This window comes from Lissotriton vulgaris, chromosome 7 (assembly GCF_964263255.1).
Source record: "Lissotriton vulgaris chromosome 7, aLisVul1.2, whole genome shotgun sequence".
Classification (NCBI taxonomy): domain Eukaryota; kingdom Metazoa; phylum Chordata; class Amphibia; order Caudata; family Salamandridae; genus Lissotriton; species Lissotriton vulgaris.
In genome coordinates this window covers 470,739,320-470,756,676 of record NC_141695.1, presented here as the reverse complement: position 1 = coordinate 470,756,676, position 17,357 = coordinate 470,739,320, and the positions used below count along the sequence as shown (strand labels likewise).

General features: G+C 45.7%; 1 protein-coding gene across 2 annotated transcripts in view; it reads left to right on the top strand.

Annotated features, from left to right (window-relative positions):
* The window catches only part of LOC147701894 (histo-blood group ABO system transferase-like), a 790,021-nt gene that overhangs the window by 651,111 nt on the left and 121,553 nt on the right, over positions 1–17,357 (top strand). For both annotated transcript variants that reach the window (XM_086930523.1, XM_086930522.1), the window contains exon 6: positions 15,011–15,076. In XM_086930523.1, coding sequence (XP_086786649.1) covers positions 15,011–15,076 — 66 coding nt within the window. The remainder of the gene's footprint in view (positions 1–15,010; positions 15,077–17,357) is intronic.

Genomic DNA, 17,357 nt, shown 5'->3' with positions numbered 1-17,357 from the left:
TCAGACAATTTCTCATGAGCTGTCCTAGCCCTTCGAGTAACATCTTTCGCCACAAACAACAGTTCATCTGGTTCGTAGAGTTCGATTCTCTCTAGTGGCAATGTGCCTTCCACTATTTCCTCCACTTCGGATTTGAGTCTCAACACATCAATCCTCCTTGCCTTTATTGCCGCCCTCAATGTACCTTGACTAGAGGTTCCATTAGAGTCCCCTCCGACATAGCCCTGACTCACTCGTCTGTCTTCCTCAGGTATGTTATGGGGAACCCTTCTGTTTTCCCAACTTTCGCGGTCCCACTCCGGTCTGTTATCGCTAGGTGCGTGGTGGGACACCCCCCTACTTTCCATACTTCTGCGATCCCATTCCTGCCTGCTTCCGCTAGGCACACAGTGAGACACCCCCCTATTTTCCTGACTTCCATGTTCAAAATCATCCCTCAACCTGTTGCTCTGGGTATCCACAATCGTCTCCCAGGTTCTCAAATCAGGCCTTAATTCCCTAAGCGACCTTGGCCGTGGTCCTCTCAGATCCATCGGTCCTCTCAAACCCCCCTGCTCTCCAGATGAGTCTGCCAATGCTGCCAAAGGGGTGCTCCTTTCTACAGGCCTTGGCAATTGGCCCCATCCGTCCGCCACACTACTCCTTCCTTCGTTGACACTTCTCTCCCTGTCCGTGTGTGGCAGACCCTCGCTTTGTGTCTGTTCTGGATTGTGCACCGATACTATGAGACCTATGGTAACAGGTACCGTAAGAGCATCCGGCAATCTCTGAGAATCGACACCCTCTTCTCCTTGTACATTTTGTACCGTAAACCTTCCCACTACTCTCGTCCTTGGAGAAAGTTGAGGTGCCCTTTCTCCCTCAACCGAGTCGGACCTGTCCCCTAAGGGGCCCTAACCGCTCACCATTGGGACGCCCCCGTCCACGACAGAGGCTTCCCTGTCCATCACTGATGCTGGCCTATCCTCTATCTCTGGATTATATGGAGGTGGTCTCTCCGACAACAGTCTCTCTATCAGGCTGTCGTCTGTCTCACTGTCCTCATCCTCTGTACTCCTCCTCTGCGCATCCCCCGTATTGACCAACAACGGGTACAACCGATCCCCTTCGATGGTCTGCACTCTCCACCTCTTGGCCAGTCTATTCCATCTCGCATCTTGAACCGCCCTAACTGATCTTTTCACTCTCGCTTGTCTCCTATCTGTGTTCTTTTCATGGGCTGCCCTGATCGACGCATTTAATGCTTCAAACTGTGTTGGTCTGGGCAAGGGCCGCAAAGAAGCCATAACCGCTTTTAACTGGTACAGCACCTCCAATCTAAACGTTCCGTATCTAGGAAAGGTAAATTCCTCGTTTTCGTCTGTTATCTTACACCAATTCTCAAGCCACAATATGGTATGCAAACCAACATTCGTAGCCATGTAATGGGCTGGAGTATCCTCGGGTGGAGCCTCTTCCCCCACCCCGAGGTTCTAACCTCTTCTCACCTCTGAAACAATCTCGCAACCCTCTTAAACATTTCATGATGAAAACCACAACGTTTCTTTGTTTACATCGCTCTTTTACTTCCCGATGACAATCCACCAATCCCAGCGCGGCTTCACACTAACCGCCCTATCCCAGCGCGGCTCTCTCTGACGTCACTCGCCTCCGCTTCGCAGCAGTTCCCCTCCTCTCTCAACTCGTCTCCCGGTCACGCATGCGTCCCAATCATACACTTGAAATGATCACTTCCGACCAAGCAACCACTTCCTTGACTGTACGTCCACAGTCTGACTGTAATTGTCACCAAACTGGCAAATGTCTGTCCACCAACCGACCGGACAATCGCCTCAACTTCCAACCAGCGTCCGTTACCCACGCACTCACACATTCGTTCCCCCTATCTGGGTCCTGCGGGCGATCAATGGTACCTCATGACCCCCTTGTCAATGGTCGACAATTACTATGGGTGTTCGATACACCCGAACCACTTAAACTCCCCTTGAGCCTAAGATTTTCACTGGTTGCTCGCGCTCACAACCTGATCTCCTTTCACACTACAGGCACTCAACTCCGCAAGACAATACAACACAAAAATACAACATAACACCGCAATCTAGCAATGCATGACCCTTTTCATACTCACTCTCTTACGACCTGCTGCTTTCTGCCGCACCGTCACTCTCCGTCAGTTTCCATGGAACGCCATCCTCCGTCCGCGGTTCTCTGGACACTCATCCCTAGATCTCTAGGGGCCTCGGGGAAATCTTAACCTAATCTAGATTACCCTCACTCCAGAAGGTAACCATCCTACTCTGCTACCAACTGTTAACGTGGGATTTTACTTCTAGAATCTGCTTACCATTCTCTAGAATCCCGACACAGGCCGACTAGACCTTTTTACCTGTCATAGAGTGATTTAGGAAATCTATCTAACAATGGTTAATCGATTTCAAACAATTTACCTTTCGTACCCCCAAAGAACCACTGACTAAGGACTAAGTTCAAAGTTTTATTACAAAGCCAAAAACAACTGGATGTATAAACATCTCACTTTCCTTCAGATTCAATCTTTAGACTACTCCATCATAGCTAAGCTCTCTGCCTGACCACCCGCTCTCTCTGACTCCTCAGCCCATCTGCTCTGCCTCCTCCCTCGGGGTGCTGTCCCTAATACAAACCCCACAATGCGGACGACACGCCTTCAGGTACGCCCCTCTAGAAGGTGTTGGTTTTCAGATTTTTCCATTATGGCACCTCTCCACCTTTGTCCGTTAAAACGTCCTTTCCCAGGCTTCTTCTTCGCTTCATGTTGCTTCCATGAGATCCTCGGCTACTCCTCCACATCTGAGCCTGGCATCCCAACTCTCGTACACAATGGGCCCTTCTACTCAAATATCTATTTGGTCCTGCACCTGCAAAGGAACGCATGTGAATCGGGTCACAATTTCTAAATGTTGCAATTGACTTTAACTAAAGGCAGCTTTCTCCCAAAAACATTTCTACGATTTAATGCTAAGCAAGGCATATTCAATCAGGCCTACACAATTTCCATGAAATGGGCCTCTGCACGTTATATGCACCAACATCCTAGCATGAGCAATACATTTCGTTCTTTAAACGTCAATCTTTCATGCAAAATACATTTCTCTAGCTTAAACGATGCAGTCACATTTAAAAGGTACAACCGTGATTTTTAATAAAGCAGATCTAAAGGCACAATGGTGATTTAATAAAGCACACCTCGTATTAGTGAAACACATCAAACGGCATCTCTTTGTTAAACAGCATTATTGGTTTTCAAAAGCACTTAACATTAGCTTGCAGTGTATTTCTGATACCAACTACATTAGTTCTCAACCCTACATTACATTTGAACACGATTAGTAAATCCCCTATATATGCGGGTGCTGACTACTTGTACATATGATGCACCCCTACATTTTTTTCTCTGTTTTGCGCTCTCTCACTACTGTCACCCCTAAACCCCCACCCTCCAACCAAGAACAGTAAACATTTATCACAGCAGGGGAGATGTTTGCAGTTAAGCAGTGATCACATATTCAACCCTCATTAACATAAAAAAAGATTGAGCTTTTTCAAGCATAACATTAATTAAGAGGTTTTTTTTTAAGAATCAGAAAATACTTAAAGTGCATGTACCTTAATTATATAGCCCTACAGCGTGGTAAGTGCAATATCAAACCAATGTATTCCTTAATTATAAAGTGAGCAGTGCCTTTGTGCAAGAAGTCCCAGGCAATCTTATCAAGCAGGATTAAAATATGACCTGAGCAGTTAAAAATCACAGTTTGTTAACATTTTAAAGTGAAAAAATTACAATATATCAAGCAAAAGAGAAAGGGTAGGAGTTTGGTCAACCCACCTGGATAGGGGTTCCCAAATGACTATCCCCTTCTTTCTTGGCCGAATAACTTTTTTTGCATAGATAGCCTTCTCAAGGTTAGAAGTCGCGACAAGTCGGGCAACCACTGAGAGAATATGGGGGGATTTGGATCCATCCAAGCAGATGTGATACATAGCCTGAGAATTATCATGGTGACAAAAATAGAGCTCCCCCCCATTTCTTCCTATCAATCCTGTATACCCAGCAAGATGGTCGTAGGCGTTAGCTGGACATCATGCAACAGGACTATCCTAAGGAAGTCCTGGATCTTCTTCAGCAATGGCCCAAGTTCTATGCAGGTGGTGAATATGTGAACAGAGTCCACGCTAAAATCCCCACATCTAGGGCAATAAGTGCCCTTGCCTTATATATCACTGGCAGTGATATATAAAAAAAAAGCCAGTTTTGTAAAACTGTGCTTGTAATTTGGCAGATAACAAATCGCTCTGGGCAGATCGCAGGGCTAGATGAAATACATTGGCAGTAGTAACCAATTTGTGTTGCCATTTGCTTTCGATTTTGACCACGTCGTCAGGCATTCGGCTATTCAACATAGAGTATATGAGCCCAATGCGAGGGAGTGTTGGCTCATTTAGTTTACCGATGAGATCATTTTGCATAAACCCCATAGGCCCACCCGCCCTACGTGACAGAAAGTCCTTAATAGCACGGTATTTGAAAGCCTCACTATGGCTAAGGATAAATTGAGTCTGAAGATTATTAAGGGAAAGGATCCTTTCAGAGTAATTCAATGCTCCCAGTTTTAAGATGCCCACATTAAACCAGTTTTGAAGGTATGCTGTCCCAAAGATTGCAGGCAAATTGGAATTTTAATTGATAGGGATATCGTGATTCAATCTCCCTAAACCTAGGAGCTTGTTTCCCTCAGAAAAGGCCCTAAAGGTACCCATCAGGGTCTTAAACCTGACCCTCTTATAGTACCCGAATTGGAACTGCCACCACAGGCAGCCCCAGGCCTCAGCCCCGAGCAATAGCTCAAAGGGAGATGGGAGCTCTGCTGTTACAATAAAAGGCTGCTCTTGCAGCAGTATAGTGCAGTTCTGCAGGATCGTGGCTCAGTAATACAAACTCAGATTTGGGAGCGCCCAGCCTCCTCTTTCGCGGGGAATGGATAGAAAATTTAGCAATCTCCTAGGCTGAGTGCATGCCTAGATAAATTGAGAGTAAAGCTGTTCAAATGTATGCAACCTTACCTTAGTAAAGTCAAGGGGGGTGGCTCTAAAAAAATAAAGAAGTTTAGGAAAAAAAATCACCTTGAGCACATTACATCGGCTCACTATGGTCAGGTGGAGATTATTTAACCGATTAAGTGCTTTTTTAGTTTCTGTTGCTAAAGGAATCATATTTTCACTAACGATTAAATCGATATCCGCCACGATGTTGACACCTAAGTACTTAGCCCTATGGACAACTCTGCTATCTGTCCATTTGATTTCCTTGTTTAGGATGATCTGCGTTTTGCCTTTATTGAGTGCATACTCTGAGATCTGCCCAAATCCTTGAGCCTCACGTTCTGTAGCTAAAATAGCCTTTTCAGGGTCCAGAGTTACCAAGGTGAGGTCATGATTTTAGTTTCAAACCCTAATCAACTTATAGCCTGGATTTCTGGGTTATTTTCAAGTTTTTTAATAAAGGGATCTATATAAATGGCAAAGAGAAGTGGGGAGCAGGGACAACCCTGCCGAGTCCGGCATAACATTTTAATCTGCTCCATTAGTTGCTCATTTATTGAAATCCTGGCTATAGGGCTAATATATAAGACTTAAATAGCCTTAGGCCCAAAGTTCATCCTCCCCATGATGCACCAAAGGACTTGCCAGGAGACCCGATCAAAAGCCTTTTCGACATCAAGTAGAATTAGCACCATCCGGTCCCCTGTAATCTGTGCTGCATCAAATAAGGTGATGGTCCGCCAAATATGATCGGTAGTGCCTTTTTTAGGGATGAAACCATGGTACCACTTAGAGACTTGGGGCCAGATGTAGGTAATTCATATTTACTGACTCTTAAATACCGAATTTTACCGATTCGGTATTTAAGAGTCGGTAAATATGAAGGGGGGAGATGTAGGTATTACAGATTCTGTAAATACCGAATCGTTAAGATTCGGTATTTACCGAATCTGTAAATACCGAATCGGTATTGCCCATTGATTCCTATGGGTCTTAAGGCCAATAGGAATCAATGGGCAATACCGATTCTGTAATTACAGAATCTGTAAATACCGAATTTTGCAAGGGTGCAGGGGGTGTCACTTTGACACCCTCTGGCACCCCAAAAATAGGCATGTGCGCCATGTGGCACACAGACATGCCCTAAGGGCATGTCTGTCTGTCACATGGCTAGGTGTGCATGCACACATGTGCATGCACACCTGAATTCAGTATTTTAACACCCAATTGGATTGGGTGGTAAAATACCGAATTTGTTGGGCCTTTGGGACTCAGAAGAGTCCCACCTACTTCTGGGAATTACCGAATCGGTAAAAATACCGATTCGGTATTTTACAGATTCTGTAAATTTACCGAATCGGTAAATTTACAGAATCTGTAAAATCTGGCCCCCCTACATCTCAAGATGCCAAATACCGGTCGGAAACGGCCGAATTCGGCCGTTTTTGACCGGTATTTGCCACCTACATCTGGCCCCAGGTTCCCAGCAGCATCCTCCATGTACAGAATCTGGGAGTGCTTCCTGTCCGGATTAGCCAGCCATGCAAACAGCCTCCCAGTTTGACCCTTTCATCATGCACCTTATTAATGTATCTGTGGTAGCCATAACCCTTCAAACACTCTGAGAGCCAGCAATTCTTCTCACTCCTCCCACACTCTAGTGTCAACTCACGCATACCAAAATAGAACAAGTACTCCCATTGACGGGGATGGAATATCTTCCAAGAATCTAATACACCCAGACCTTCATCTTTGTTAAGGAAGTTGCGGGGCTGAGCAGATGATTATGAACTTTGGTGCCCATCAGGGTTGCTTCTTCAGCAGCCTGCCTCTGTTTTCATGGTGAGACGTAGCGAGAACTGGGTCATTACTCTTGTCTCCTTGTGCTTCCATAGTAGCAAGGCGGCAGCACAGAAGTTCAGAAGAGAATGATGATGGTCAAAAGCCTTAGTCAGAATGAAGTAGGCAATATAGGTCCACACAGTCTCAAATGAACAAGATGCTCAGGGAGTTAAAGGTCACTTCCAGATTTTTCCCAGAGTCAAACAGCTGGGCTGATATCCACTGCCAGTCAGTGTCCAGTTCCTCCTTAAAATTCACATGTCCGGCCTATCAGTCTTTCCCTCCTTGGAATGGAGTCTTAGAAGTTTTCTACCACTGCAGTACACTGCAGTGGCCTCTGCCCTTGTGAAGGGGCCTAGTTACACACTCCAGGACCTGCAAGGGGAAAATAGGTAAAAAAGGTTGAAATGTGGTGGAATGGTTAATACTAGGCCCCCTTTTTACAAACACCATTCTTGCTGTAAATAAAAAAATGCACATCCACAGTTACGAGTAACCCTAATGGCAGGTGGTTTATTGTAATTCACTCATTCTAATCTAGGTTTGTGATGGGCTATGCGTACGATAACTGTATGTAATATGTGTGAACATAGCATTCATTAAAAATAAGTATATTCAAGCCTCTATATTTCTATTTGTACCGGGAGACCAGATGGTAATACCACAGGATGTGAGCAGGCACTGCAAAACTATAGTTAGCTGCCCTAACAAGGTATTTGCACATAGGGAGTCCAAAGGGCCACACCATGAATACTGCAGCCCAAATTCACAAAGATTTTGCATCAGGGTTGTGTCACTTTTTGTGGCACACCCCCAATGCTAAATCCTCATTAGTATTCACAAAACCACTCATGTTGATTTGCGTGGCTTTGTAAGAAAAAGAAATGCAACACAGTGCATTGAGCTGGCTTGTGCTACTTTTTTCCTGGGAGGTGTTCCATAGGTGGTGCAAGGGTAAACTGATGCATCATTTCATGGATTTTGATGCAAACCCATATTTAAAAAGAAATGGAAACATGGGTTGACGCCAAAATGGTGCAACTGCCTGAGGCTGGTGTAATGAGAAGATATATTCTCCTCGTTATTTCCACTTTATATTCTGCTGCACACACATAGTGGAAAAAGCCTCCAAAGATATATTTTGTGCTCGAAGGTATCCATTCCTGCACAAAGAATGATCCTAACCACAACACAGGCACCCTTGTACTAAGGCACAAGGTGCCTGCGTTTGCATTAGGTAGCACAAAGAATGGACCTGAGTCATTTCTTTGAAGATATGATGCAGTTCTGCTCTCTTCCTTTCACGCAGTGCTGCAACTTTACTTACTCCAATGCATTTCATGAATTCTTTGTAAATATGCCCCTGTGTGGGAGCCAATGGTGGTTCTACTCCTCAGGCACATCAAGGGTTCTCTGAAAAGCACCAGAAGTTTGAGGGATTCCCAGCACTTGTAAGCTCCACAGCCTCTATCAATCGAAAGTAAAAGTTCATGAGAGCATCTAAAGACAAAGGAAAATGGTATTGAAGGGCCCGCCTCTGTGTTGCTTCTGGACTTTCACTCCAAGAGATGACACCATGCATGTGAACTGTGGATTGCATGCAGTGTCTGGCCTCGATAATTTGCTCGCATTGATTTCAGTCCAACAGCCAAATAAATTCCATGCATGAATATTCTTCTGAATATTTTAAATATATAGGGCCATATGTAGGTGGCCAAATACCGATCGGTAACACCGAAAAAGGGTCATTTTCGGTGTTACCGACAAATATGTAGCCATGTGAGATGTAGGTAATACCGAATAGGATCGATAATAACGAATCGGTAAAAACCCTAAGTTACCGACTTGGAATTACCGAAACAATGAATACCGAATCGGTAGAAACGATTCGGTAAAACCCCCAAATATGCTATGTAGCAAACCCCGGTAATACCGATTTTGGCCAAAATCGGTAATAACGAATCGCTAATTACCACGTTTCAGGAGCATGTGGTAATCAGGAGGAGTCTATATAAACAGACCCAAAATGCATCAGTATGAACACAATGGCAGGCCTCTATCTCATAGCAAGGCGGCTACGCCTGAGAGCAGCAGGAATGAGGATCTGGAGACGTGAGGAGCAGGTGTACAGAGTACGCATCACTCTGTTCCAGTTGACAGACGCAGAAATACACGAGAGATACAGATTGCACCCAGACACCATCCTGGAGCTAATACGGGACCTAACACCCTATCTGGAGCATCAGACGCCAAGGGCCCACGCAATCCCCACCCATGTCCAGGTACTCTGCTGCCTGCACCTCCTTGCATCAGGAAGTTTCCAGGGTGTGATAGCAGCAGTGGGTGGAGTATCACAGAGCTGCCTATCCCGGTTCTTCAACACCTTCCTGGACGCCATGATGGACAGAATGGAACATTACATATCCTTCCCCAGTACGCAGGCGGAGCTGCAGAGAACCAAGCTGGAGTTCTATCAACTTGCCCACTTCCCCCACGTGATCGGCTGCATCGATGGGACCCACATTCCCATCTGCCCACCTGCAGCAAGTGAATACATTTACAGGAACCGCAAATCCACCCACTCAATCAATGTGCAGGTGATCTGCAATGCCAAACACATTATCACAGACATCGTGGCAAAATACCCCGGGAGTACCCACGATGCTTACATCTTCAGGAACAGTGGCATACATACACGTCTGCTTGCTAGTGAATTTGCCGACGGATACATACTAGGTAAGTAAATGTCACACACCCTGATGTACACCCTGCCACAAGCTGTTGGTCACACCAATCAATGCCACTTACTTCTCTTCATAGGTGACAGCGCATATGCCCTCCGGCCGTATCTCCTCACACCATATCTGAACCCAACCACCCGAAGGGAGAGGAGATACAATGTGGCACATAGGAGCACACGCAACGTGGTGGAGCGCACTTTTGGTTTGCTCAAAAGCAGATTCCGTTGCCTCCACAAAACAGGAGGTGCGCGTCTGTACAGCCCCATCAAATGTTGCAAGATTATTGCTACGTGTGCAATGCTACACAATCTGGCCACTAAAAAAGTAACTGCAGTGGAACTAACTGAGTCAGAGGACGAGGACGAGGACAACCCTCAGCCAGAGCCCAGCGCGGCTGGTGCTGCTATTGAACATGATGGGAGACATAGACGGGCAGAGATAACATCACACTATTTCTGAGTGAGTAACGACACTGAGGCATTTCAAATTACATGTACAGGTGTTTATTTGGCACACCTCCAGCATTGTGAGCATTGTCCAATTGGATTTGGGTTACATCACCCATCACATGCATGTGGACAGCCAGTGTCCTTCACTTCTTGCGTCCCCGTGCTGCACGTGCATGTTCCCCATCGACACAGACTTGTGAGTTGGACCGTTCCTGTGCTGGGACATTACGTCCACTACGCCTCCTGCACTCGGTGGGTGAGGGTGTAATGCTACCACGGCTGGTAGCCTCCTCACTGTCCCCCCCCTTCCATATTTGAGGCCTTAGCATTCTGCATGAGCTCTAGCACTGAGGTCATGGACACCATCCCCCTGGCCACATCCCTGCTGCAATGCGCCATCTCCTCCTGCATGGCGATGGACCGGCGACACATCAGTGATGTCGTAGTGGCCAGCCGGTTCACCGACTTGGTATAGTCCTGGAGTCTCAGTCTCTGTCGGCGCATGCCAACACGGTCCTGCTCCAGCTGGCTGCAGAGGTTGTCCACCGAGGTTGCTACCCTCTCCATCCCTGCAGACATATTCTCCCCCATGGCACTGATACCCTTCTCCATCTTGTGCATATGTCTGTTAATGTTTGCCACCTCCCTGTGTAACGACTTCATCTCCCTCCATTGCAGGCGCTGGACCTTCAGCATGTTGCCGTCCAGTCCAGCAAACACACTGTCACCCTGCTCAAATGCCACTGGACTGTCCGGCCTTGCCCTGCGGCGTCGTGATGAGATGTTCGCACCCTCGGATGCTGAACCAGCCCGCTCCCTGTTGGATCTCTCTACGATAGGACTTTGTTCGCGCTGGCTGCCCTCCTCCTCCGACGCCTCCATCTGCTGGAGGGTGATCACGGCATGCCTCCTGCCTGACTGTGGTAGTGGTGGTGGTGGTGGTGGTGGTGGTGGTGTTGGTGAACGTCGCAGTGGTGACTGAGTGAGAGGGGATTGCGGCCCTCCCTGGCGCTGTGGTGATGTGTGTGGTGGAGGATTGGCTGGCTGCGATGGCGCAGAGCTGGTGTTCCCTGCAGGCATGCTGTCTTCATCCTGTTCACTCCCCTCTGGCCTGGCTGACCTGCCTCTGCTGCCCTCAGCTGCACTGCGAGATGACTCGCCTGAAATGACACAAATGTAAATATTCTCAATGCTCTGTCTGCAATGCCATTGCATTAAAGTACATGCCAACAGTGCACAGTGGTTATCCTGACCTATCCAATTCTATTACCATGCTATTGTGTTAGCTGCCCTGACAGTCCTGATCATGATTTCACACTGACTACATCACCCAGAATGCATTGCAGGTAAGCAGTAAGACATGGTGGGAAGTGGGAGCACTTTTACCACTATGGGGGTTGGGGTTGGGGAGGGGGTAGGGCAGCATGCTGGGCATGCTTCTTACCTTGTTTTCTAGCTGCTCTGGCGGAGCTGTCTGCGTCTCCTATGCCACTCACACTCTCCCGCTGGATGGTGGACTCCACCATCTGTTCCAGTGGTGTTGGTACTGGGGCTCGATTTTTTCCTCCTCCAGTTTTCCCTGCCAGCCTATGTCTCTCTGCCATCCTCTGTTTTGCTGTTTTTCTGAGGTCGTACCACCTCTTTCTGATGTCCTCTATGGTGCGCAGGGTCACACCTATGGCATTGATCTTGTCCCGAATGCCACTCCATATTTGCCTCTTCTGTGCGTCTGGCACTTGGTGGGACTGGGCTCCAAACAGCTTGTGGTACTCTTGGGTGACATCCTCGATCAGGATCTCAAGCTCCTTGTCGCTGAACTTGAGTTTTCTTTTTCTTTCACCTCCCTCCTTCTCCTTCTCGTCCTGGCTTGCCATTTCAATGCTTGTTCAGTGGTTTATCTATTTTTTTTTCTTGGCTGTGTTGCTGCTGGCTCCTCAGCTCTCCTGCCTGCCTGCCTGCCTCACAGTGAGCTCCAGGCCCTGTGCACCTGGCTGGGTGTGGCAACTTCCTGTTTGGGAAGTAAATGGGTGTATCAGGATTGGCTGATTCACCAAAACGCTGTTTTTTAAATTACCGATTCGGTATTTCCGATTTTGGGTGTGGATTCGGTAACACCGAATCGGTAATAGCCTTTCGGTATGTATTTTTATTACCGATCTGTTCACAATCGGTATTTAATACCGATTTGCAACGAATCGGTAATGTTTAACGAATTTTTTACCTACATCACGTTTACCTCATTCTTAATACCGATTCGGTATGATTCGGTATTAAGGAGTCGGTATTTGCAATTTACCTACATATGGCCCATAATGTTTAAACATGTTGTTAATAGCTACAATTCCTTTTATTAGCATTCTCTCCATGAACGGTGAATAAAACACGAGCTTACTGGAAGCTTCCTACTGCTAGCTGAAAGTTACAAAAGCCCTATACATTTTCAGACAAAATGTGCTTTTGACATAGTAAAGGCTTCACTAAAATAAATCTTTCTTACTAAGATTAATGAACATTCAAATCTATTTGTTTTACTACAATTAGATAATATAGGGCCCGATGTAGGTAATTCCTATTTACCTACTCTTAAATACCGAATCATATCGATTCGGTATTTAAGAGTAGGTAAATAGGAAGGGGGCAGATGTAGGTAATTCTTATTTTAGAATTACCGAATCTGTAAGATTCGGTATTTACCGATTCGGTAAATACCGAATAGGTATTTCCTATTGATTCCTATGGGCCTTGAAGCCCATAGGAATCAATGGGAAATACCGATTCGGTATTTACCGAATCGGTAAATACTGAATCCTGCAAGGGTGAACGGGGTGTAACTTTGACACCCTGTAGCACCCCAATTCCAGGCTTGTGTGCCATGTGGCACACATACATTCCCTAAGGTCATGTCTGTGTGTCACATGGCACAGGTGTACATGCACAGATGTGCATGTACACCTGAATTCGGTATTTTACCACCCAATTGTATTGGGTGATAAAATACCGAATTCTGAAGGCCTGTAGCACTGTAAACAGTGCTACCTACATCTGGGATTTACCTAATCGGTAAAATTACCGATTCGGTATTTTACAGAATCGGTAAATTTACCGATTCGGTAAATTTACTGATTCTGTAAAATAATGGCCCCTACATCTCAATCACCAAAAACCAGTTGGTAACGGCCGAATTTGGCCGTTACCGACCAGTATTTGGTGACCTACATCGGGCCCACAGTGTAGTATCTTACTTCTTCTGGGTTAAAATAAAACATATAGGGCTAGATGTAGGTAAATCTAATTTACCGATTCATAAGTACCGAATTTTACCGATTCGGTATTTATGAATCGGTAAATTAGAAGGAGGGAGATGTAGGTAATTTTTTATTTTGAATTACCGAATCTGTAAGATTCGGTATTTACTGATTCGGTAAATACCGAATCGGTATTCCCCATTGATTCCTATGGGCTGAGCCCATAGGAATCAATGGGGAATGCCGATTCGGTATTTACCGAATCCAGCATGGGTGCAGGGGGTGTCACTTTGACACCCTCTAGCACCCCAAGTGCAGGCTTGTGTGCCATGAGGCACACATACATGCCCTAAGGGCATGTCTGTGCGTCACATTGCACAGGTGTGCATGCACAGATGTGCATGCACACCTGAATTCGGTATTTTACCACCCAATAGGATTGGGTGGTAAAATACCGACTCTTAAGGGCCTGTGGCACTCTGTGGAGTGCCACCTACATCTTGATTTACCAAATCGGTAAAATTACCGATTCGGTATTTTACAGAATCGGTAAATTTTCTGATTCAGTAAATTTACCGATTCTGTAAAATAATGGCCCCTACATCTCAATCACCAATTACCGGTCGGTAACGGCTGAATTCGGCCGTTACCGACCGGTAATTGGTGACCTACATCTGGCCCATATTCTCCTCTCAAATGAACAAAAATAGGCGGGTCATTACGATGGCAGAAGGCCCGCCACCGCCAGCAGTGCGGTCTCAGGCCCTCCGCCATCGAAAGCAATTAACGATGGCGGGGGCAATCGCTTTGCGACTGCGGTGGACACAATTACTGCCCGCCACACTTCCGCCACAGGCAATAGTACCGATTACATGGCGAACAGGTCAGCATGCCTAAAATGGTGGCGATGTGTTACAGACCCCGTCTGCCTTTCTGTGGAGGGTAAACCGGCATTGAAAGCCTGGTGAAGATTGCATTCGAGGGGCCCATTGCTGGCCCCCTTGTGGTGGGGGAGATGGTTTTGCACTGGGGGGTACCCATTGTACTTTCCTGCATTTCCCTGCACTGAGTGGCAGATACCACGTGGTACCTGCCACGTAGTGCAGTGAAAGGCATTACATGCCTTTTTACTATTGCGGCGTATGCTGCAGCCTGCAGCACCCACCGCAATAGGTAAACATACAAGATGCGATCGCCACGGTGGCGGTCGCATTGTAATTTAATGTGCGGGACCGCGGCCATACAGGCGGGTGGTCCCAATAACCACCTCGATGGCGGATCGTAATGACCCCCTAAATATGCTGTATAAACAGTACATAAACGGCTACATGTATTATGGTCCATCAAAGATGTTACTGTCTCAAGTGACATTTACAAACCATTAGTCCTTTAGTCTCGTAATTTATTATGTGACCAAAAATCCTCATTTGTATTACTGGAATATAATACAAAGTTGCCTGTTGAGTACATTCTGCTCAATCTATAGATTTACAGGGATCAATAAACAACTCATTCCTAAATAGAGTTCAGTGTAAAGCTGATTCCATACATATTAAATGAAAAAATCAAATATTATATAATTAAATCAGTCTGCTGAAATGTAAAATGAAGAAGTCACTTCTGAGATACTAAACTCAACTTTTGTTTAAAGGCATTCTACCCAGGAAGATAGACGAGAACTGAACTGCAACTCCCTCGATGTTCCTGGTTTACCGAGGTGAGCTTTGCGATTAAGTTTCCATATACTATTTCTATTCTGTGATACAATATTCTATGCTCCTGCTCTTCCGCGGAATCACGTGATAAATGTTCAAAAACGTTCTATATCTGGGGAACGGGCACTTGTGCACTCTTGGGGCATTTTGTGTTTAGAGAAGGGGCTGCAAATGTTTGTGCTGCCCCTTCTGCAATACAGATAGTGCTAGTGCATATGTAGCTCCAGTGCGATCTCAAAACGGTGTTCCCTCATTTGCATGGGGGCATTGCGCCTGCAAAGGGATCTCGAATTCCTCTTTAAAGTGCAGTTGGTTGTCGCCTACACAGTGAAACACAGAATGGCTTTGAATCAGCCTCTTCGTGTTTCACTTGAATGCGCTGCCCAAAGGCAGCAAGTGTTTACAGTTACCCTGAGGGCAGAGCATTCACTGTTATAGTGTGTACTTTCCCTTTTTGCGCTGAACACTCCTAATAAAGGTGAGCTGTGGCGCTAACAGGAAATGTGAGCCCTATGCATTATAAGGACCCTATGGGTTCTCTGGAGGTTTGCGAGAGATCCACTATCACACAACTTCAGATAACAGAGTGATCTAAATTGGCCGAGGAGGCTTTTATCCCCGTCGGTCTTCTTGCTGTAGCTTACACTCTGTTCGACTGGCCTTAACATGAATAGAAATGTTGTGCCTGCATTTTCAGGACACAGGGATTCTGGTCCTGTGCCCTGCGCCCTGAAAACGAATGAAAACATATAGGGTAAGAGGGGGCAGGGTAGGGGTACCATTACCCCCAAGAACATGTGGGAGGGTCAAATTAAAAAAAATAATTTGGGGGGTTTCCACAATCCAGAGGGTATCCCACTGGATCTGACATGGCCCCATGTACTCCCACAGGACTCCAGTGAGAGTCTTTTGGTGGTGGAGCCTGAGTGTATGTGGTGGTTTGGTGTGAACAGGTGATGGCACTACATGATGAGCAGTTGGGTTCCAGGGGGTTTGGGTGCAGGGCCTGGTAGTAGCTAGGCACTATGGCCAGCCCCACACTAGGCACGACAGGAGTTTGAGGGGGGGTTGGATGAAGACATTTGGCTGTGTGCAGCACGGGAGGATTTGTCTTATGTTTGGTAATAAAATATTGCTTTATTATTTTTTTTTAAACTAAAAATTCACAGAAAAGCAGAGGTTAAAGTGACTTATAGTTAGGTGAAAGTGTCAGTTTAAACATTACGTTGTAAACTAAAAACAGTGATATTTATTTCAAGTAACTATAACTCATGCCCTCGCCTACACTCATGACATGTTAGGAACATCAATGATAACAGTCCTAATTACAACTGAACTGACATAATTCACAACAATGATGTATATGGCGGGGGCATGAGCATAAGAAATACATTCTTTGGTTTGCTAATAACTTTGTTGCCATTTGAAAAATATTCACGATCCTTTAAAAAAAAGGTTCATCCTCCTCAGCTCCTTCTTTGAAAGTTTCGGGGTGATCTGTCAAGCGGGGTCTAGACAAAATGGGGTCCCAAAATATAATTTGCCAATGAAATTTCCCTAGGAAATTTTAGACACTTTGGTGTTAATCCGTTCAGTATGTTTGAGAAATTAATGTTCAAAATTATACATATCTGGATGTTTGGATTCGCAAAACTCTCACAAGAGTCCTTCAGGCATGCAACATCAAATAACAGACTCCAGTTCGTGCTGTGATTTGCTGGCTGCAACATGAATAGAAATTACAGGACACAAGGACTAAGTCCCTTGTCCTGAAAATAAAACAAAAAGAAAATATAAGGAGGCAGAGAACGGTAACCTGACCCCATGGACCTTGCTTGGGGAATCCTGGGGTAGATTTAGGGCCTACTTTCAAATATATGAAGAGTATAATAGATGATTCAGCCATGCTGTCATGTTAGTCATATAGTTTCAAATACTAAAAAGAAAACTTCGACATATGTAAACTTACACCATTGCATGGGTGCAGTTTTACAACTCTGCATTTCTCAAAACTTTACTGACGTTTTGTCAATCACAGGTTTTCAGACATAATCCAGGACGAATTTCATGAATTGCTTTTAACAGCTTTACGGCAGAGTTTCTTCTGGTGTAATGGCACTAATACATCAGCTGAAATGCACTAGCATAACTAAAATTTAGGGGGCCCCCTTGCAAACTACATGGATGGGCCGCCCTCAAGACTCGGTAATAAGCTCTCAGGCCAGGGTACTGTGCTGAGGGTACTCTCTATAGCTTAGAACCCCCCACGCACTGCAGGAACCT